Raw genomic sequence first — 24,210 nt, 5'->3', positions numbered from 1 at the left:
TTGTTTCAACTTGAACTTGTTACCACTTAGACAATGGTAATGTCACTGAAACATTACACATCCAAAAATGAAATAATCAAATACATAAACAAACCATTTGCCAATTTTTGCACATCTTTTCTCACAAATTCCATTTAGGTTAAACAATTGCAAAAACAAAACACAACAAAACAAAACAAAAAGTTATTGTAAAACAGTCAAGTGTTCAACATGTGAATATTAATGGAGCTAAAAGTAAGCTGTTTCATTCAAAAAACATACTTTTTACCCCTTGTTAATTGATTATCTATACTTTTAAATTGATCAACTGATTAATAAATTATCTGAAATTTTGTCCCGCAAATATCAGAATTGGCATGATCTTAAAAAAATCAGTCAATCAAGCCCTTGTATTTAGTAAAGTTGTTTATTTCATAATATACTGTATATTTGAAAAAAAATCCGTAGTTTATTAATTATCTATCCTTTTAAATGAATCAACAGTTATGATTTGTCGGATTTTTTTCCTGCCAAATATCCTGCCATATTTTTCTCCTGCCAAATATCAACATTTGCATGATCCTTAAAAAAAAAACTACTGATGATTTACACTGTTTTACATAAAAAGTGCACAAATATTCAATTTATAATTTTTCTTAATTGAAAATGTCTAAAATACAGTTATTTGATTTTGTGCAGAGTAAAAATGGGCGTAGTGGTGGAATTTTATGCTTGAAGATTTGGGGAGTTTTGGGATATTTTTTAATTTCCTGGAAAGCAACAAATTTTTGAGTACAGAACAAATACTGAAAGATAGTCAAAAGTGCCCGAAGGGGGGCAAAAAGAAGCATGACAGTCCACGTGTGTGCTTAAATGGGCGTGTAGGCCTCGTGATCACATGAGGCGGCACGCTGGATTGAACCGTAGCAACAAACTGCACTGAGCATGCCGGTTGCCGCGGCGACGCTTGACGGCAGTTATTTACGACACCATGTGTCTTCTGTCAAGCTGCTGTCAACCGCCACCATTGAATAATCTTTCGTGTACATGACTCCAAACTAAAAATCTCTTTAATTTCAAAGGTATTTGAAATGACTTTCGACCCCGCTGTGTGTTCTAAATAATTTCGAACCGATAGGAATACAGCTGTGGGTGGCACAATGGCATAACCTTTTTCATCTCTGAAAAACGACGCATGAGTGAAAAGAAGTTTGAGTGACGCGTAAAGATAATAACAAGGTGCCATTAGCGTTTTAAAGTACAGCGCGTGAATAACTTGCAAAGGCCTTGTGTATTCCTCCTTCTGTTGACAACCTCTCCCTCTTTTTTTTTTTTTTGAGAGAGAGTTTGCTTTGCGCTCACTAGCGCTACCAGTGGACAATCACACCCGCACACCCACCTCCACACACGCTCGCATTTCTCATTTTGTGACTTCTACTCCAAATTACATCGCTGTGGCTTGGTGGAGCGGAGTAAATAAAAAAAGAGAGAATAGTTTGAAGTACACGCCGCAGTTAGGCAGCGAACCACCGCATCCGACATGGAATCCCCGCCTGATCCAGCGAGCGACCCGGCAAACAGCGCCTCGGAGCCGGCTACCCCGGTCAGGGAAACCCCGGTAAGCCTGGAGACGCTCCGGAAAGCGGACCATCCAGCCCCGGTTCGAAGGCAGACCTGCTCGAGCACCAATCGAGGTAAGTGAAGCTGTAGAGAAATGTGGCGAGCGTTTTCGTCGGCCGTGAAACTTCCAAATGAATTAAATAGCTCCGGTGAAATAACTGCACTGTGTATCAGCATGGAGCCGCTTGCATTGGAGAGGGCGCAGCGGTTTATTATTTCTTCCTAACGCGTTCATTCATGACAGCTCAAGTCACATCTGATGCGAAATGTCACGTGTTAAACCAATTACGTTTTGATTCTCCTAAACGCAAATGCGATCTAAGCAGGGTGTCAAAAGTTTGCAAACTGTGGACCGGTTTATCGATCGAGCTTGGACGTGGGTTGTGATTGAACTCGAGTGTGTGATATCGCTGCGCAAAAAAAAAAAAAAAAAAAAACGGCCGGCAGCTGGATTTGGTTGTCTTTTACGCACGGTGCTCGGCGTGCAAAACCTTCCACTAACCAGCCTTAAAAAAAGTGTGTGTGTTTGCGTTAATTCCGTGGTTTGGATGTATCGGCATTGTACAGTACAGACAGTTTAACCACACCCCCCTTTGTACAGTATTCCACGGCTAGTCCAAGTTCAAAAGATTTTTTACGGTCTATACGTGACACAATTGAATGTAATGAAGTGACAATTTATTCCTTCCAAGGTGTTTTGTATACATGCGCGCGCTCCCTCGTCTTCCTGCCGTGTATATTTAGAGTGTGATATGGGGAATGTGGAATGTGAGCTGGTTATGTAACAGGTTTAGCCATAAACACAGGCGCACAAGCCGAGGGTTAGAAATCATCACTTGATCGTTACGGATCTTTTCTTTTCTCGCCACTTTACGAGCACTTTTGGTGCTGATGTTTGGCGAAATAAAAATCACCCCTCCAGTATTTACACAGCACCGAAGGAGTGAAAAAAAAGTGTGTGACTTGTGGTTTGGCACAGGCTGAGTGCTCTTATGTAATAGCAGGGCAAAGGCAGGTAGTCGGGAAGCCTGGATTGATTTTTTTTTCTTTCTTTCTCCTTCTCTTCACGAGTCTGACTTAGAGAGTCTCCTAACCTGCTGACCCACATTCACCCCCCCAACACACACCACCCTATTTTATGCACACGATTAAATAGTGTCTGGGAAAAAGAAGGAACGACAGGGAAGAAGAACGCCTCTTGCCTGTTATGTAATGCTGAGTAGGGAGAAAGGAGAAAAAAAGCACACGCATGTTAACCCCTCCTTCTTTGAATGAGTCGTCCTGCTGTTCACTTTGACGTATAGGAGAAAAGTCACTTGGCTAGGAGAACTTTTTCTGCTTTTTCTAAATTTGCCATGCCAACTCTTATGTGTAATAGATTGCGATAGATCTTCCGGATTGATTGTTTTGCACTCAGAGCAGTTGAATGAGCATTCCGTTCAATCACATCAAGTTGTTTTTTAATGCTACACAGCTTCAAGTTTGAAGATTTAGTGGAAAGAGTAGACAATTGATTCGTAGCTCATCTCAAAGGATCTTTAAGTGGCTGTCTGCAAATGAGATCGCAGTAATGGCAAGCTGTTGTTGTTGTTGTGTCACCGCCACCAAATCGATAGTTTCTTAAATGGTGAATTATTGAGCACACATAAGTTTGAAAAAGATACCTTGTTTGGATTTGGAAGCAGTCATGCTGAAGAAATGTTCATTCGCAGTACAATGTTTGTGATTGAGCTAAGATTTAAAATCATTACAATTAGAAGGCACCGATACCGAGAGACGATACTTAACCCCTGTGCAGTATTTTGATCATATATTTGGGTCATTTTCTTCCACATCATTCTCGCAGTATTTTAGCCAATGCGTGATAACAAAGTGGTGTGCCATGTTGGGCTTTGATATGTTATCACCATCTGGGTGGAATTTCAGCTCCCTGGTGTCACCTTTCTTTTTTTTCTTTGATGTGGAATGCATTTGATGCATTTGGTCGCGTCTATAAAGAGTAAAATTTCGAAGTAAAATTTCCCACTTAGAAGAGAGTACATTATTCTGAGTAAACCCAAAGGTAAATTTTAATTTGTTCATAATGGCACCAAATCTCGTATTTTATAATGTATTGTACTCTACACATTTATTGTGCATGAATAACACATCGTCAGCACATTAGTTATGAATTATTTTGGATGCTCTCTCAGAATTTGGTGCCATTACGTCTTGCAATTTAGCCAAAAATGTATTTCAGTTTAATAAGCTATTTTTCAAAACTCTTATTGAACATGATGCGAGTTTCACTAAATAATGATGGACTAACTTGATTATTACAGTGCCATACAGAAACTGAGGATCTACTGTAGTGGTGTCTATCTTAGATTAGCCTCTAGCTAGCAGCACTTGAGTGCACCATATAGGCTGGCGTGATTTATAGAAATGACTGCACACTTTGATGTTGACAGCCTGACAAAATCACTGTTACTACTGATCACTTTTTAACAACCCACGCTGACTCAAATGTGCTCTTTTATTTTATCCAAATACTTGATATTTGATGCAAATTTTTTCCTGTAGTATATCGAATTACCAAAATTATTCAACACTTTTTATATCATCTTCATTTTGCTAGTAGCGGAGTTAACTATGTTAATTTAATTTTATGTTCAGTCTTCATTATCTACAGCACACAGTTACGTTTGTAAATGATTTATAAATAAAGTCGATTTTTTTTTTTGAATGTAGGGTGAATATTCCAATTCCACTTGCCCTTGAGGTCTATAGTATATGCCAATTCTGCTGTGCATTTTAGCCTCCAGGGAAGCAGTGTGGTACAGCCATGCAGATAACATGCAAAGATGTGTAGAAAAGATACAGCATAAGCGAAGCTGCAAGATATAGCTTGTTGTCAGTCCAGACGGAAGATATGGCCATGTTATCTTATTTTCTGTATATGTCGCTGCGACATTTGTGTTGATTTTTTTTTTTTTGTCTTTTCATGGTTGCTGCAGCAACCTTAGCCTATTTTGCATTACATATTAACATGAAGTGAGAAGCAATTGACTTTTGTAATATGAAGCTATATGTTTGCTTAAATGTGCATTGTGTAAGTCTCTCTTTTTTTTGTAATCCTAGTTTGACTGTAAACGTCAAGGAGGACAATAGTGTGACATAGTGTGTAAGGGTATCGGTGTTGTAGTATCAGAGAGTACTTCTTTACATGCAAGTTAAAGTCCATTCATCCATCCATTTTCTAGAGCCGCTTATCTTCACAAGCAGGCTTGCTGATGCCTATACCAGCTGACTTCAGGCAGTAGGTGGGGGTAGACTCTGAACTGGTTGCCATCCAATTGCAGGGCACACTGAGACAAACAACCATTCATGCTAGTTAATAGTTCAAGGCAATTAAAAGAATTCTTAGCCATCAATTCACCAATGTCCGATGTATTTGATATATAATAAACTAAGAAATATTCCAGGTCACTTGTTGAAACACATTGAGTTTCAAAACCATTTTTTCCCATATGAGTACTGGGAAATGAAATAGACCGCAACACATTGATTAGCAGTAGAGGGATTTTTAAAAGTAACATGTAAATGCTGTTGACATTTATAAAGTTCTTCCTAACGTCATTAAATCTGAAAATTTTAAAGAAGCTCTATGTAACTTTGATAAACGATAATGCATTTCTTGACCTTAGTTTCTTACTGCCTTAAATGTTTTTATCACACTTTAATGGGGAGTTTTGTTTGGAATTATACATTAAATTTAGGGGAGGGGGGCACAAATTGCACAACTGGAGTTAATTGGTGGCGGCTGAAGTGAGCTCTTGTGACGCATGCTATTTTCTCATGCAGGTTAAAGCAGAGGTGTCCAAACTGTGGCCCGGGGGCCATTTGCTATTCATTTTTCAACAGCCTGCGGTATATACTTAAAAAGACATTTCACATGCCTCAAATGGCTGAAAAGGGTTAAAAGTGGGCAGAGTGTGAGGAGAGTTTGTCAAAAAAGACGTTTGCCGCCACTATTGCGTATAATTTGCTTTAAACACTTTAGATATCCCTACAGCTCCATTTAGTTACCACAACAATATTACTGATGTAATGCAACCGTAAAAATCCCTCGACACACTCTTAATTGAATCAATCAATGTGTTCTGTGCTTAACACCAGCTTGTAGTTCATATTAATATTTCAGAGGTTTTTACAAGTAGTCTTAAGTGATTTGCTTGCAGAAAACAAATCAAACCTGACATTACAGCTTAGTGGCTGATTGAAAATGAAATCACCTCCTGTTAACGGACGTATTGCCAGACTTTCATCCAGCAGTTTTATTTTTGGAATGCGAAATGAGAGATCTCAGCTTTCACTGTGGCGGCGTTTATTTTGTTGTCCCCCGCTTCTCAGTGGACGCAGTGCAGCCATGCAAAAGTCATTAAAAAAAAAAAAAAAAAAGATATTTTTTTTTCTGAGAATGTCAAAGAGCTCGTAGCTGCATTTGGAGTTTTCACGCCACTTAACCGGACTGCACTTCATTTGGTGACATGTCAAAGTCAATGCGTTAGCTCTCCTGTATTTTCATTTATAAGGCGACAATATATCCAATTTGATTATGATTTCTTGTATCGCACACTTGTTACTTTTTAAAGATCGATTCGTGAAACAAGCCCGCACACATCTGTTAGCTCACCTGACAAAATGTGTTTTTCTCTGCTCGCTGTGTGGGCACTGACATCTGGTCCCAGTTTAGACTTTGGCACCGCTCCTGTGGAGGAAAAGAAGGTATTCTCGTCTTATAGATTTCAAAGGTCAATTTGCATTTGAGCGGAGGAGTGCTTATCTAAGGAGGATGTGAGTTCCGACGCAACATCAGAATGAAATGTGCTCGGATTCATCCTTCTTTTTTTCCCTTCTACATGTGAAGCGCTCTCTGTTCTCTTCTGTGTCTGTTTGAGGGCACAAATTTAGAAGTCTTGTCTGTGTTTGCTATTTTGCCTTCATGACGTTTTAAGATTAATTTGCATGGCTTTTCTCTCTCTCACGAGACACTTTATTAGGCACATCAGCAAATTCAAGTTAATATGCTCAGCCTGGATTAAAATGCCGAGCAGATTACTTTTATACATACTTTTTTAAAAAGTCTAACTTTTTGATTTACAACTCAACTACATCATACTATAACATTTTTGCAACTGTGTAACCAAATCAAATGTAGAAGTGCAACAATATAAACGAATCTACAACTAATTGGTAATTGAAATAATCGATAAGTATTTTTGAGATTCTATTTTTCATTGAGAGACGTAAAATCATCTAAATGCTCTGATTAGCCTCTTGACAGTTAATGTTATCACATTTCTGTAGTCCTTACAGCAGCCCAATTATCATTGCATTGAATCACAATTTTCAAACGGTTGCTTTTATTTTGAAAATATTCGAATGACATTTTTGCCTATTCAATGACCCAACAGCCCAAACCAGTATCCATCCATCCATCCATCCATCCATCCATCCATCCATCCATCCATCCATCCATTTAGCTGCTTATACACACTTAGGTTGGAGCCATGCCGAAAGTTTATGCCGATCCCTAACCCTAAGCAATTTGGAATCTCCATTAAACAAACCCTGCATGTTTTTGTGAATGTACATGCATTATATTTGATATCTTATGTCTGCAAAGAGTGCTGCTAATGGATGTTTAGATGAGCAAACTGGCTCTGATTAAATGGGCCAATATTTGCAGATTATTTTAACTTTGTGTTCCCTATCCATTTACAACAGTTTTTATAAATAACACTGATGTAGTTATTTATCATACCTAAATCGATGCTGTAACATTGTATCCTTAACTATACAATAAATCACGAGGATAACCAGTTCATTTGAAAATATACAATACAAACGTTGACCATTCTACATTTTGATTAATCTGACAATTAATTTATAATTGGTATTTTTTTTTTCTTCCAAAAATGAGCATTGGCATTGGAATAAAAAAAATGCATATCAGTTAGGCCTTATTGCAGAGTGCGCTTAATTACTTTTTTAATACCACCCAAAACACAATTCTATTTATTTTTTCTGTTGTCTTTATATAATTTATAATACTATAAACAAAGAGCGTTTTATTAAGACGAACAAGCACATTGTCACATTAAAATCACGCTCGTGCTGATGTTACATCCTGCATGTTAAAATACCATCGTAATACATGACAAATTGGATCGTTAAAGGAGATGTTTTTGATACAGGATGCTGTTTCGGTCAATTTTTATTGCTTGATTATATTATGTTTTACGAATGAGTGACTGCGCCTCAGCTCCCAAGCGCTTCTTTCCCCTCAACAACATGCTTTATTATCTCTGACATCCTTAATGAAATAGACCATTGCCTTGATCAAAATGATAGATTTTTATAGTTTTTAAATGGGGGAGAATCGTAAACACACATTTCAACAAAGTGAACCGTTAGCCACATATACTTTTTTTTTTTTTTTTAAAGGTCAAGTTGTTGTTTTGGCGTCTTACTTTCTGTCTCCTTTTTCCCCACTTCCCTACCTCATAAGGCCATTGAAACTGCATGAGAAATGTAACTACAAATTACTTCACAAAATTAACAATGTACTACTACAAAAAAAAAAAAAGAAATTTGTTAATTAAATGTACAAGTGGTATCGATGCTTGGTACTGCTATCGGCGTCAAGAGGCAAGAAATCATAGTAGTATCGGTCTAAAAAAGAGAGTAGTATCGGACATCCTTAGTTTCCCATCCACACATATGCATGGAACACATTAATCCTGTTTTTCCTTTTTTTTCCCTTTTTTTTCATTGCCATTTCACACCTAAATTGAAAAATCCCAGCCCCTGACTTCAAAGTTCACGCAAATCTGAAATCCATAACATGACTTTCATGACTCCATATGCTTTTAATCAGCATGGGCACTTTTTTTAAGTGTCGTGGGTGTCACAGTTAATTTAAGCTGACGTGTTACGAGACATTGAAACATTGCAGGAAACGTGAGGCAGGAAATGACAAATTAATGTGCTACGCTTTCAACAATATTGTAGAGTCGCTGCATTTATTAGCTTTGTTGAGTTTAACACTGTCGGTATTAAAATCCTTGTTAGATTATTTATCAAATTTAATAGTTTTCCTAATGTGTAAAACCCTTTTGCATTTTCGGTGTGTTAAAGAAAATAGGTGATAGGAAATCACTTTATGAGATACTTTAGATGTGCTACTCTTTATGTACTTTAACAGTAAAAGTTGAAATGCACCATCAAACTTACTCTATAGCAGATGTAAAAGTTGTTGTAATGTGGGGCAGTTTATTTTGGAGTTTGAATCACCAGCGGCTTCAAACTGGGGCTGGCGAGCAACTTTTGACTGGTGATAGACACCAGATTTGATACAAACTCTCCAGTGGTGAATGACAGCTCAGATCTATGGCCCATTTACTGAAGTTAGTATGCAAGATGAGGAAGGGAAATAAATCTGAATAGTAATGACCGGAAATGCTCCAGATGCATTATTGGAGAATGTTAAAGGCGTCTAAATTTAATGTGGTACACTGTGACCCGGGTGCTGGTGGCGCTTGGCTCGCTGCTTGCTCTGCGTCCCTCTGACACAACGGGGGCCTCTCAGAAGGGGCCCCGCGGTGAAAAAAAGAGGTGCTGGGAGGGATGTAAAGGCTCATTCAAAGCGAGTCTTATGTCACATCCAGGGCCCAGCCTTTCATATCTTCAAGCGTGCGCAGACGGCGTAGCGCTCCCTAGCAGGTAGGCGCGCTTGTCAAGTGTTCGCTTGGGACGTGTGACCGGCAGTATCTTTCAAGCCATCGTGTCTTTGAACCACAACACACATGTTCCACATCATGTCATGTGTGTCACGTCATGTGGGCTTCACACTATTGTGAGTGAAACCACAGAAACTTTAGCAGCTTCATGCGGGCTGCAAAACACTTGCACATGGGCGAAAGGCTCTCATGTGGGCTTATTGGTTATGTGAGGGCAATAGTGGGTGTGTGTGTTTTCAAACAGGGAGCCGTGCTGTTGTAAAGTCTGCTTAACATATTTTGACGAGCCTGAATAATTAATGGGATTCAGTTTGACGTTGCAATATTTTAGAATGCAAATTTCAAGTTTCAAAGGATGTCATTTCTTCTTCCTTTAGTTTGTCTGTAGGTTTTTTGTTTGTTATATGTACAGTATATTTTTTAGGGTCTGACCGATGACATTGGCAGATTATGGCCCTATAAACATCAGTTTAAAATAATTCACCATAGGGCCGATATTCGCTGATTACTTTAACTTACTGTATTTTCCGCACGATAAGGCGCACCGGATTATAAGGCGCACCCTCAATTAATGACATATTTTCAAACTTTTACAATCACAATATAGTAATACTCAAAGTAATAACAATAATAACTCAAATAATAACTAAACTCTCAATAGTATAATAACTCAATGTCTATATGACCAACCTTGTTCAACTGTAAACACACAAAAGAAACAGGTAAAGCTTACTTTTTCAGGTTATTTTCCATCTATGAATCCCAATCTCAATATTGAGCCATACAGTATAAGGCGCACCTGACTTTAAGGCGCACCATTAGCTTTTTAAAAAAATTAAGGCTTAAAGGTGCGCCTTATAGTGCGGAAAATACGGTACCTTTACGTATTCTAATCATTTACAGCAGTTCTATACAGATAACACCTGGGTCATTATTTATTACACATAAATCCGTATCAACACCATCTATTCTTAAATATATTTGATCAAATTTAATGTAGATCTGTTTTTCAAAACTGTGCAAATTTAACTAATACATTTTTACAAGCAATGATTAAGTGAGCAATGGAATAAGAAAGATGTGCAAAGAATTGACCTGGATGTCGCTACTTTACACGCGACCTAGTCACAGTTTGCTTGGAAAAAAAAATCATCACATACATAGTGGAACATAAATTGAGCATACATGTGTTTACTATAACACCCATTCAACTACAAGTATATGACAAACGCATATGACAAGAATGCCCTTGTAGCTTCAATTTTAATATATCCATGTATTATTTTTAAACTATATTTTTGCGGCTATAGAAAATGGATGAATTTTACTGCCCCCTGGTGCCCAAGACTGGCACCCTTGAAGGAGCATCACAATTAATTGAAACGAAAAATTTAATTATGATGTACAAACTGTTTGATTCTCTACACTAAAGCCATTGTTTTTCTTTTTTTTTCGGGGGTGGGGTGGGGGTAAGGTTGTAACAATTTAATGACATTTTAATTCATTTCAATCATAACTGAATCTGACTGCTTAAACTCACCTTATACCTTAAAACAAATATTAGTTTTTCAGTAATTTATTAATTGTTCTTTTTTGTTCAATTACGTGTTTATTGTCCAGATTGAATCCAGTCATATTACAATATTAGTTTGATATAGAAATACAGCCTGCTATTTGCTATTGTCATTTTCTATAGAGCCAATTCAATGCTATTAATGAAAAAAAAAAACTTTATTAATCACCCGCAATAAACAAAAAACTTTGGGAGATAAAGCAACTTGAAAATCAGTGTCATTTCTCTTGGCTTGATGACTTATATTGGAATAACAGGCGAGACTTAATCTCATAAATAAAAAAGGGAAGCGATACGGATCCGTCCCCTCCAGGTACTGACGCCACTTAATCGAATTAGCTCCACTAGCAGGCTTGACGGGCTCTTCAAACACCCCTGGTGACTTTTGAGTGCCGATTACAATCAGCTACTATTTTCAGCTTTGATTAAAATCTGGCGAGGTTGGTCACTGTTTTTTTTTTTTTTTTTTTTGCAGCATTGAACAGACTAATGTGGTTAGTTAATGCCAACATTTAAGCAATACTCAGGTGTGCATACGTTTTATTCAAATCGATTTATGAAACAATTGAATTATTAATCTTTAGTTGCACTTTTGCCTTGATAATTCAAGATTTCATTAATCAATAAAAAAATCAAAATGTGAGTTCATAGCAGGAGTGGGTAACTTCATGGCTGCAGGGGAACACAATTTGCTTTTGCGGGGATGATATAAAGGTCTCTATTGTGTAAAAATGTACATTCTAGGATGGCAAAAAAATTGTGAAACACCAAACCAACGCAAGAAATCATCCTGTACATTTTGTACTTTTTCCACAAAAATCAATGTCATTAATTATTATTATTATTAAGTATTATTATTGGGTATTCTACAGACAAAAATAAAACCATTATTAAACTTTGCAACTGCATTTGTGGTGGTACTGTATTGCTAGGCGTGGTTTATTGAACAACCCTAGACTACAGATTGTTTAATGTAATCTTTTGTGATTCTGGCGGAAATTGTTTCACTAATGACAGTTCACATCTATCTTAACAAAATAAAGGCATATCACTTTTTGCAAAGGAGTCTCTATAGTACAATTTAGCAATAAGTTGATTCCTGTTCCAGTTAATTTGCTCTTAATTTGAAAAAAAAAACCTGTTCATACCATGGCATTAAAAAGTGTTAAATTAGCCGTGCTGATACCCGCTGAAAACCTGTTTACAGCTCACATTCTGCGTCAAGTGCAGCGCGTCAGACTCGCTTTTCCATTTGAGAACTACAGGTCTAGTTGGCCCTTCCACTTTTCTTGATTTGGAATGTGACAATAATGAGCATAAGTGCTTTGTTTTTTTGCGATTGACGTCAAAAAAATGCAATCACTTTTGTTACTTTCTAAAACCTGCTTAGACTATGAATAAGTTGCACGATTATTTGTACTAGGCTCGTGTTTGCCGATTGATCGCTTTAGGAGGCCCACCCAGACGGCGGTGCGGCAGAGCGCTACGGCGCTCCATCAGCTGACGTGGCGTCACCATGCTGCTTTCTGACAGTGATTGAAACAAGGAGTCACCATCCCCGCTCACTCTCGCTGACAAATATCCTGAGTCTGATCAATCACTATTTGCAGCTTTATCTGACTAATGCAGTGCTTAAGAGGCAATAATTAACCACGCGCGGGGGTTGTTAAAAGCCTATTTTTACGTGACAAGACAGAAATAGGCACACGAGAGAGACGGAGAAGGCCTTGGGGTGATGCCGATTGTGGCGTATCTCACAGACGTGGAACACTGTGCACTTATCAAGCGTTTGAATATGTGCTAAAAATGAATGATTATTACACTTGCTTTTAAGTTCTAATATAGCTGAAATTTGTTTTGTGAAGAAAATTTCCATCAAAAAATCAGACTTGGAGAGTGTCTTTGGTCCATTGTGACGTGCTCTGCAATTTCATTGGGTAGATGTGACAAAAGTAAGAAGAAATCTCGTTTGTAAGTAAGGAGAAACTCGACCGTACAATTTGTTAAAGTTTTGATCGTGTCACATTAAACACCGCAGGGTTCAAAAGGTGGTGAAAAAAGTTGCGGGTTGTAGTCCCGTATTTACGTAGTGGAATTGCTTCCTTTTGTTTTGTTAAAAATATACTGTTTAAAGTGCAGGATAGAACTCACATTGTGATTTTAAGTGCAACGAAGATGTTTTAGGCCAATGCCGATTTTTGGCATAATAAAACATACAGATTTATGTCTAATCGGACGATTAACATTTGTGCTGTGTTTAGATCCGTTTTTGGTCATTCTCTTTCACATCATTCTAGCAGTATTTCAGCCAAGGGATTACACACTTCTGGTGGCATGATAACTAAGTGGCCATGCCATGTTGAACTTTGACCTGTCACAGTTTAAGTGAAATTTCAGCTCCTTGGTGTCTTTTTTCAGTGCTTTTCCTTTGATGTGAAATACCTGTAATGTAAAGAACAAAAGGATTGGATGAAATACTGAAAAAGGGTGATTAAAAAATTACGTACAAAAAATAACATTGTTTCTTCCCAGTGCATTTCACTGAGCATCAAATATATATGAATTTTCATTGTCATACCTATTAACAAGAGTTAACTAGAAATATATTGGTAAGGGAAAAAAAAACAAAACATTTCTTATCAGTTCCCAGAATGCATTGTGTAGCTCTGTGTTTAATTAATGAAGTTACAAGGCCATTAATCCTTGCCACTTGTGTAATTCATGTCATTTTTTTCCCATGCTTATTCTTGATTTTGTGTTGCACTATGTATTTGATAAAAACTTTGACTTTAGATTGTTTTTAAAGTGGTGACACCCTGTTTTTAAAGTGGTGACACCCTGGTCGATTCCTTACAGAGCTTCCTTCTATCGCCTGTAAAAATTAAATTTGACCTTATTTTGAATGACAGGACATATAATTAAGCATGCAAAAGTTATGGGGTAGATTGTGTAACAAATAATGGCAGCCTTGTTTCTCTTACATCGTTGTTGTGAATGGATAGGGTACATATAGATAAAACATTAAAATAATCACACATTTTTGGCTGATGTCTGATTTATCACTCAGTCCATTGCAATATGAAATGAAGTTTGCATACAATTACATGACTATTCTATTCATTTCAAATATCTTTTTAAATCTACTTCAAAATCCAAAATTCTTTAATACAATTAAACAATAATAACAAATACAACAATAGTTTTTTTTAAGAATAATTTTATTTGGTCAGGAGATTATTGGCGGTTGCTATTTAGAATAGTTGCAGCTCATTCTCGGGCTGCAATAAGGGCTGGAAAAAAAATTAAACAAAGTTGAGACACTGCCAGCTTCACTGGACGCCATACACACAGATATTTCCAGGCCATGTTAGCGTCCATTTTATTTTTGCTTAACCATGATGACATTTTGACTGTCGGTAGGCAAGCACCCTCTCTTGATGCAGACTTGACTTATTTGTGATTACTGATCATTTGTGATTAGGATAATCAATTTTAGAATGATTCCATAGTGATCGCCCGAGCTGCATTTAAGGTTTACTTCAGCAGTAATCAATTTGCGGATTGTTTTATAATTGATTATTCAATGAATTAGATAAAAAAAAAAATAGACCCCTTTGTTAAGAAAGAAACCGAATGCAGAAAATGCCCATACATAATTTTATTAATTAATTTAGATTCACTTGCTGGTGTTCAGAAAATCCACAAAAATGTTGATCATTGTTCTCTAAAGTAAAAGCAGATGTCTGTAAAAGTCTCATGTTTTGAGGGGAAAACAATCATGATAATCAATGCGCTTTCCTGGAGGACCACAGAATATTTCCTGTTGCTAGCATTAAATTCCAGGGATTTGGACAATTTTAAGATAAGATAAATGCGATAATTTTGAGATGAAGGTCACCAGTTAATTTGATAATTTCCACACAAACAACAGAGCTCAATAAAAAAAAGTAAAAATATAGCACAGTGCTGAATATTTTACAATTTGACACTATAATGTTTTTTTTTCTTATAAAGTGTGAAAGACACAAACGTTATGGTAAGCGAACAATACTAAAATGACTGTTTTCTCTGGTTGTCACCATGTGACTCACAATTTCAAAACACCAGACTGGAGTGGGAAACCACATGTCATTTTGTCCTTCCTGTTATTATTATAACCATGAAAGTCGAGATCTTGACTCAAGTCAAAATAATGTTAAATAACTGTGCAAAGCAGGGTTGTTCAAACCTTTTTCCTTCAAGGCCCATAAAAAGAATTGAAGGATCCAAGAGCCATTTTGAAGTGAGGTGCATATTTAGAAAAACCCTGTCTTGTATTAGTAAAATATTTCTCGCTAATGTCATTTTTAGTATAGGACACAGGCCGCTTAAAAATGGACACACAAATGCCCCCTGAGCCTTAGTTTGGACACCACTGGTATAACGGACCCCAGTGCATTTTTGTGGGGTTAGGGGGAACAGTTAAATCATGACTCCAACTGTAAAAAACTGACTTAATAGTTGACTGAATGGGAAGGTCCTAGCAAATCTTTAATCATAAACAATTTGGTCATATTTGGTCTCCTATGCGGCACACTGACGGAAAATGTGTGGCTGCAGGCGAGCTCGCAGGGGGCTTTAAGGCGTGCAAATTACCTTGGAGCAAGACCTCCCTGCGATTTGTAAAAGTATCTTTGGATCAGTTCCTCACCTAACTGCTTGTAAAAGCATAGTGAATCACTTAAAAACCTACCTGCATGACTAAGGATGAACGGATGCTCAAAACGTGGTAAAGTTTGAAATTCAAATTTCAGTCACTGATTATCAATGCTCAAAGATAATCTCTTAATGTTTGTTGTTGATATACGAAGTGTGTAAAATAAAATGTAGCGCTGAGCTAATGACGAGAATGGAACATTAGCTAAACTACACGATTCCCTCCTTCCCTAGACAAATGTAAAAATTAAAAGAAGTGTATAAGTGTTTTATTGTGTGTTCTTATCATTATTGCTGCCAAGTGCAAAGTGCAAAACCATATTTGAGTAAAAGACACAATTAAGTAGTTAGTACCTATTGTAAACATGACTTTTAAATTACACATCCAGTATTCTGCCACTTTTGCAAAATCTCAACGATGATTTAGCTCACTTTCAAAGCTTCAATTTTTTTAATGACAAGTTTATCAAATGTATTCAATTTATGCTATGTCACTGTTCTATCAATATTTGCACAGTATTTCCTCATTTATTGCGAGGGTTACGCTACAAAAAATATCTGCAATAAGTGAAATCCGGCAAGTGAGGTTTGAAATTTGTTTTTTCCATTTAATAAATGTTTTTTCTATTATATTTTAAAATTTAATTTCTCATTTTATTTTCCTATGTGTTTTTTCATTACGAAGTATGTTTTTTTTCATTTTTTCATTGACAGTTTGTTTTAAGTGCTTTTTAATTGATCACAAATGTTTTTTCATTATACTGTATGTTTTATCAGTTAAGTCGTGTTTATTCTTACTTTTTTTCTAGTTTTTTAGTCATATGTTTCAAGGTAGTAAAACACTTCGCCACACTGTTTCTAATTTTCCCAGACAGGCATTCATATTTTTTCATATTTCTTGCTTTTAATTATGCTTGCAAAATTCAGACCTTGGTGGAAAAAAAAAAAAAAATCTGTGAAAGCGCATGTCCACAAAATTTGAACCGCGTTATAGCGAGGGAACCCTGTATTACTGTGTGTGGGGAAACAAAACTCAAAACACACTTTGTGGAGCATCCTTTGGTCATTGACAGGGAGCTTGTACAAAGATAAATTCTTGACGTATGAGAAAACAGCAACATTTAGGTCTACTAGATTGCTATCTTGTCTGCAAGTCATCAGTACAGACGTGCTGATTTGATTCCTTGGAAGGTGGACAGGAGAGATTGATGGCGTTGTCTCTAGTCAGACTGATAAGGCGCCTTGCAAGCACAGCGCACACCCCTGAACCTCAGATACAGGCGCGCAAACCGTTCCCTCACTCAATGCAAATTTTCCAGAGGCCACATTCGGAGATGACCCCGATGATCCCCTCACACCCCTGCCGTGCTGCGTCACATGATCCATGCATCAAGCTCACCTGGGGGAGAACCTTGTAGGCACAGAGGGGTTGTTTGTTTAACACAGGTGCATCTTGTGCAGGGTGCACTCAAACGAAGACAAACTCAACACGCTTAAACACACGCCACACTGTACGCAAGTCACAAGCAGTCATGTAATATTGGAAACCATCCTCTTGTTATGGTCACAGCCTGATTTTAGCGCATAAAATCTAAGCGCATCCAAGCGCATAAAAAAAAAAAGTGTGAACGGCTGTGTTCTAGTAAACATTTTACATACCTCGTGATTCCATAATAAATCATCCAGTGTAAGGGTTGTCCTTTTAATTCACACGAGAAGATGTTTTGGATCCTTTCAACTTTGTGGGACCATTAGGGGAAGGCCTTTTGTCTTTCACGATGAAAGTGTGGTCAATTTCATCGTTTCAGCTATAAAACAATGAACATGCAACCTCCGCACAGGAAGACCAGAGCAAAGTGGATTTGAATCCGGGACTCTGAACTGTGAGGCAAAGGTGCTAACTGCTGTAACACCGAGCCGCCAGATCAGTAGTCTTTTTCTTTTCTTTTTTTTTCTTAACATGCTGAGTCGTGATCAGCTCCAAAATCTCCAAAATCTAGCCTCAGCCTAGCATAAAGCCAAGCAGGTATTTCCAAATTCTGCTAAGTATTGACATGAAAAAGTTGGTGAAACCCTAGTTTTGAAGTATAATTGTAAACATTACTAGGATTGTTACATACAGTTTACTGGGGGGAGCGCGGCGGGCGGGGGCTCTTCTTTTGTGTCTTTGCGCCGCTCTGCAAGAATGCAAAGGACACTATGAAATCTTTAAGAGCTCTTTTGATGCGGTTACATCATTTCCCATCATTCTGTAACATCAGAGTGTCCTGTGATCCACATGATTCAAAAGGCACTGCCCTAGCCATAGATAGCCGCACGGCGCAAGAGAACAAATTCCGTCTTTGTTATTCAATAACAAGCTTCGCCGTGCAGGCGCTCAGTGTGTGAGCAGATGGTGAAAGGCTGGTGCATAATAGATCTCCGTATTAACCGTAGCACATGCTGGGGGTGTCGGAGGATGTCGCCCAGCAGAGTAAAAGAGAAGCAGTGACCTTCTGTCCCGTCATTTACCCCCTCGCGCCCTTCATACTGCTCTCAAATTACTTTGTTTTAGCCAATTAAAGCAGCCAAGTGAGTGTCAAGCGGGCTGCCGTTTTTCGCTCACCTGCACCCCGGTGACATTATCGCTCTGTCACGGGAAGCGATGGCCGCAAGTGGGGGCCTTCAGCGTGGCACCTTGCCATCTCGGACCCCACTGTGTTTGCTGAGATTAATGGAGGGACTGCCTGCAAGTCGCAACAGTTGCAGTCAGTGCTCACACTTGTTTCCCACGGTGGTTTTCAACACAACGCACTTAACAAACTAGAAAGGCAATGCCACTTGTCTTGTCTACAATGTACAGTCGGATTTGTTTTTGCATCCCTGGGGAGCAGTGGTTGGGCGCATATGAACTCAATTACTGCCATCGGCTGCTATAGATGTCAAATATTCATTTGATTGGTCAGACAGTGAATAACCGAGGTGGGTAGGCTGTCGGGATGAACCGTCCGGATGTCGACGAACCACCGAAGGATGATAACGCTTTAAAAAAAATGGACTAAGCCTGCTTTGACAGTCATTGTCATCTGTAGTTGTCACTATATGTGACTGTTGGTAACAGTTTATCACACTGTCAATTCTTCCTAAATTCTGAAAGACGTTATAACTGAAGTCTAAACACAGTCTAACTAGGCAGCAAGCATACATTCGTACATACGAGAATAATTAGCTGTATGCTAATCGAGTTAGCTGAGCATGGCTGGGAGGTCAATGTTTGCTCTGCGTTTCAGAGTCATGGTTTCATGAACTGAAACGCATGTTGTACACAATCTTGCTCAACACATTCATTATGTAGGCATTAGTCAAAAACAATGTTTGGAATTAAATCTTAAAATATTTTGGTGTTATTTTGATTTGAATGAATAAATCATTTGCACATAAATGAGCAAAGCATTATGTGATGCGCAAGGTGACGGCATTCAAGTAGCCAATGGGCTGTCATGTTAAGTTCAGCAAATCTTTGCTTTTTACTTGTAGTCCATGTGACGAATGACATGTGCTCAAATTTGAATTTTTGTTTTATGAAACCCTTTCTGTTAAGGGATTTTGTTTCCTGAATGTTTCCTAGTGGACATGATTGCTTACTGCAATCTACTGCCAGGGGAATAATTAAAAATAATGGTCAGCGTACTGTACATGTTGGTGAATGCACGCAAGGCATTGTGATGTGTGTTTTTTTTTTTTGTTAAAACGTGTTTACCTGATTATCCTAATAACCTTATGATCCTAACCTTACAAATTTAGCGATGGCTTTTTTTGTTAGAATGATGGCGTTTTGATTGTTTTGGGGGTGGGGTATTTAATGTTGAGAATTTGAAATCCTAACAATTGAAATTAAAATAAATCTGAATGATTAATTTCTTCATTTGAAATTTCAACAATTGTAATAAAAAAATTCGGAATGATTAATTCCTGAACAAAAATTACTAAACATTATTTTACAATGATCAGTTTTTGATTATTTTATTATTTCTTGAATTCTACTATTGTATATACATATTTTCAGCACGTTTTAAATCCGAGCAGGCTTAAGGTGTACATACTGCACTTTCCTGATGACCTTGTTCTATGAATTGTATCTAAATGTGCAAGGAATTGGTCATCTATCAAGAAACAATGGTGATCAAGATACCATATGTTGACAAACGGTTCAAGATGCAGATCCTTTTTTGGCTCAATAATGGGAGGAATGTTGCTCCACACAACAATAGCAGGCGAGAGATGAGTGAGAGGACCTGAGTGTGTGTGGTGCTCAATAGCCAAAATGAGCACAGATTATGTGCTTCAAGGCTTTGGACTGAGTGCCAACATGGACAGTTGGGCTGGGAATTGAGTGTCGGGCTCGTCTCCTTTCGGAAGCACCACTGGGTCCGGGGCTCATCTCAATAGTCCGCTTCCTCGTGGCGGCATTGTAGCTCTGTTACACCCAGGGAATGGGCGGGCCCCCTATGGCGCTTGATGAGCTCCCACTAATGGCTGCTTCTTTGAAAGCCGGCGGGCCTGTTTGAGGGAGAGGGTCTTTTACTTCCCTCCAGCTCAACTTGGCCGGGCATTCGTTGAGCAGGCTTGCCTGGCTTTGCTGTCCTGCCCACATGATGGTACGCCAGGGGGCCGAAACGTCTGTCATTTGTTTCACTTTCAAATAGATGTTGATGATTTACCAATAAAAAATAAAAATAGTTTTTTGATGCTGTCTGGTGGTGCAGAATGTTGACGAATGCTAGCGAGGCCATTTTTTTCAGCGCCGTTTTCACACTATGAATAATACTTCATGTTTGATGGGTGATTGTGTTCACAGTTTAGTAAGTGGAGGGCTCAAGGGCACATCAAATGTGCTCAAGGCAGCTTTATTTATATATGACATTTCATACACAAGGTAACTCAATGTTCTTCACATATTTACAAAACAACATTCAAAGGCGAAGAAGCAAAGTAGAAATATAACAAATAGTTTAATAAAAGAACATACAGTGCAAAAACATGAATTGAGAAAAATTGGTTAGGGAAATGATGTGAAAGACCTTCAAGTCAGTTGTATTAAAAAAAGCTGTAGAAAAGTTATTCAGCATGCCTGTCATGATTTTCTTTTCTTTGTTTTGATGAGTTTTTGTTTTGTCATGTTTTCCTTGTTAGTTGTTTCTCTTTTTGGTTTTTGTTTCTACTGTTTAGAGAAACGCTTCCAACATCCACTCGTGTCTTTGTTCAGGTGACACCTGATTTGTCTAATCAGTTTGCTTAGATTTTAGCTGCCTATAGTTTCTTTCAGTTTTTTTGTCGATTCATTGTCAAATTAATCCATTGATTCATTGCAAAAAAGGTTGCCTTATGTGCTAAATTTATTCGTAGGTTCTGAATTCATGTTTTGAGAACCATCTTTTAAGATTCAAAAAGGGCATGGAAGGTATGCCAAATGTCATAACTTGATTCATCTAACGCAGTGGTCCCTAACCACCGGGCCGTGGCTCGGTACCGGTCCGTGGATCGATCGGCCATGTGGGCTGCATGTGAAATAATGTTTTGGAACTGATTTAGTTTAACAGTTCATTCATTTGTGCATTGTTTGGCCTGATCTTTGTTTTTTGGCGCCGCCTCTGGCCGCTGTTGATATTACATTTTGTAGTGAGAATTATGGTGTGGTTTTGAGAGCAGTCAGTCGGTGACACACACATTGTGTTGTCTCTTTGAAATCTGGCCCATGACTGTAAGTTGTACTTTGTAGGAATGTTGATGGATGATAATATGGCCAAAATTAGTTTGTTTGTTGATCCAACAACTTGTAACTGTGGCCAACATGCTACCTAATATAAGGTCTTCATCATGTTATATAGTTCTGCCCTGTATGCGTTTAGCTCGTTCGTATTTCGTGCCAGGTATTTCCCTTGAAGTTTATAGCTTTTGTAATTCAATTTTATGATTGACTAAATGTAATTTGTGTACATTTTTGTACATTTTGACTGTCAATTGAAAATCATATTCTCTTATTAAGGGGATGCGTTTTTTAATCAAAATTATGAATTGATCAATCAAATACACAGATTGATCAATTTTAAAATTCAAACATATGCTTTACAGTATATTAATTTGCATAAAAAGCCGCCTAGTAGATATTTTATATGCCCTACCTATATGAAAGACAAACCTGAGGAGTCAAATAACGACATGATAAAGCATGGTTCTGCCAACGCGGAACACTGATTCCAGCAATTTCTTTTTGCTATTTCACAACAAAATATGCCCTTTTTTCCTGTTTTTAATGTACAGAAGCTAAAACTCTACGGAAATGAAATATTAAAGCCCTCATGTACTTGATTGACATCATGATTGACACCCTTAACCTTGACCGCTTGGTCCGCTCATCCCAGAAGCAGCAGTTTTTTAATCCTTGCCACATTCTTCAGTTTCATAAGTCTCTTCAGGAGTTGGACTTGCCCTTGGAAATCTCCCTTTGAAAAACTTTTTGCTCTCTCCCCTGGAAACTGGAGCATAGGCCAAAATGGTGAATTTGATATGGAGCACCTTGTCAATTAAAAACAATGGCTTTGCAGGAGCTGTTAGCCCAATAAAGAATGAGCCCCAATTCCCAGACAAATGTTCCCAAAAGAGAACACTTGTCTGCATACATTTCGACACTTCTCGGCCCCCAAATTAATTCACATTTTTTTTAATTGAATCACTTGGGAGATCATCCATTTTAACATGTAACAACGTTGATGCTTGTGAGATTTGATTCCATTAAAACCATCTTATTCCGCTTTAAGTGTTTTGTTAGGCTGCACATCATGTCGGCGCTGAAGTAACAGATGTTCGTCGTTGCGTAATGGCGAGCGAGGTGGAAAAAAAAAAAAAACCCAGCTGGCTGCGTTGTTGTGCAGCAGCGTGATCAAATCGTTTTAATTTGATCTGACCTCTTTGTCTAAGAGTGTCTAAGCTGCAGACTGTCATCAAACAGAAGATCAGTCTGGTCTACATACAAGCTGGTAAACCTCTTCACCAAATCCTTGCAGTAATTTGAGTTAGTACTTTTGGAAAACAAATCTTTTACTGTGAAATAATACAAAAAATGTACGGATGGATCTTTATTAAAACATCACCATGTTTATTGATTCAGCCAGGCTACATTACTGGCCATTGTCACCGCCAACTATATTTCAATATTTCTTTTTTTATTTTTTTATTTTTTTTAACAATTTGTGACATTTTAATTAGAACTCTATTTCCATTAATTGGATACATTAGAGAAATGTCTGCTGGGGAAAAGGTAATCTCTCAAAGTGGTGATTTAGAATTTGCTTTTTTACAAAGAAAATGGAATTAAAAATCAGCCACTCAGTTTGTGCACGTAAGCTAGTCGCAGCAGTTGCACAGCAACGTTTGCAAGTTTGCTGTGTCAGTGGTGCTCAGGACTCACATTGTTTTCATTAAGTGATGAAATGCATCAATTCAGTGTGCCAGCAGGCTTGGACTTGGTCATTTCCTCTTATAAAATATTTTCATCTGCTTTGAGCGATGTGGCCATGAGGAGCCATCTCAATTCTGGTTGATGTTTGTAAAATAATATCTATATTAGGTGCTATGTTACTGATTGTACTGCATATATTCTTATTGACTACAGTTACTAGATATCAATGAGGCAAATTGTAAATGAATCTTAATTGTTTAAAAAATAAGCTGGAAGAATCTGAACTTTTTGTGCTGAAGCAGGTGTTTTATGGTAGAAGTTTATTTAGATGTAGCACAACCTTTTTGTCTTCATGTTAATCTCCAAGCAGCAAATTTAATCAACAGCACATCTGCTATTTGCAGCCAGGTAATGTACTGAATGTTGACTTGATTGCATCAAGACTTCATCAAATTCACACTTGAAGTACAGCAAATATTCGATTAATCGAGTGCTAATCAATTATCAAATCTATGGATTGTATTTTGGGTAACTCATTAATAGTTTAGAGCAGGTTTATCAAAGGTCCGTCCTGCTTCTTGACAGAAAGTGGAACACTACACGACCATTCACGTTGGCATTGGCGTTACCTATGGTTGCAATCTATGGGTCGTGACCGAAAGAATGAGATCCAGGATACAAGCAGCCGAGATGAGTTTCCAGGATTTTTGGGCTCTCCCATAGAGATAGGGCGAGAAGCTCGGCCATTCTGGTGGGGCTCAATGTTGAGCCGCTGCTCCTTCGCGTTGAGAGGAGCCAGTTGAGGTGGTTCGGGCATCTGGTCAGGATTCCTCCCGGATGCCTCCCTGGTGAGATGTTCCGGGCATGTCCCACCCGGAGGAGGCCCAGAGGATGACCCAGGACACGCTGGAGAGAGTGAGTCTTTCGGCTGGCCTGGGAACGCTTGGGGATCCTCCCGGAAGAGCTGGACGTTGTGGCCGGGGAGAGGGAAGTCTGGCCTTCCCTACTCAAGCATCATAGAAAATTTCTGTTCCTTCCATCCTGTATTCCATATATAAGGAAATCAATATTTTGCTATGTGGATGGAACCAAAATGTAAATTATTTTACTTGATATATCTT

General features: G+C 38.1%; 1 protein-coding gene across 1 annotated transcript in view; it reads left to right on the top strand.

The window, feature by feature from the left end:
* Positions 1-993: 993 nt before the first annotated feature.
* The window catches only part of roraa (RAR-related orphan receptor A, paralog a), a 255,755-nt gene continuing 232,538 nt past the window's right edge, over positions 994-24,210 (top strand). Inside the window, exon 1 of the mRNA XM_088416240.1 lies at positions 994-1,673. Within this exon, the coding sequence (XP_088272366.1) occupies positions 1,520-1,673 (154 nt within the window). The 5' untranslated portion in view covers positions 994-1,519. The remainder of the gene's footprint in view (positions 1,674-24,210) is intronic.

Source organism: Hippichthys cyanospilos, chromosome 6 (genome assembly GCF_059441005.1).
Source record: "Hippichthys cyanospilos isolate Australia breed blue-spotted pipefish chromosome 6, RoL_Hcya_1.0, whole genome shotgun sequence".
NCBI lineage: Eukaryota > Metazoa > Chordata > Actinopteri > Syngnathiformes > Syngnathidae > Hippichthys > Hippichthys cyanospilos.
The sequence above is the reverse complement of the archived record's forward strand: the minus strand, read 5'-3'. Positions and strand labels throughout refer to the sequence as shown.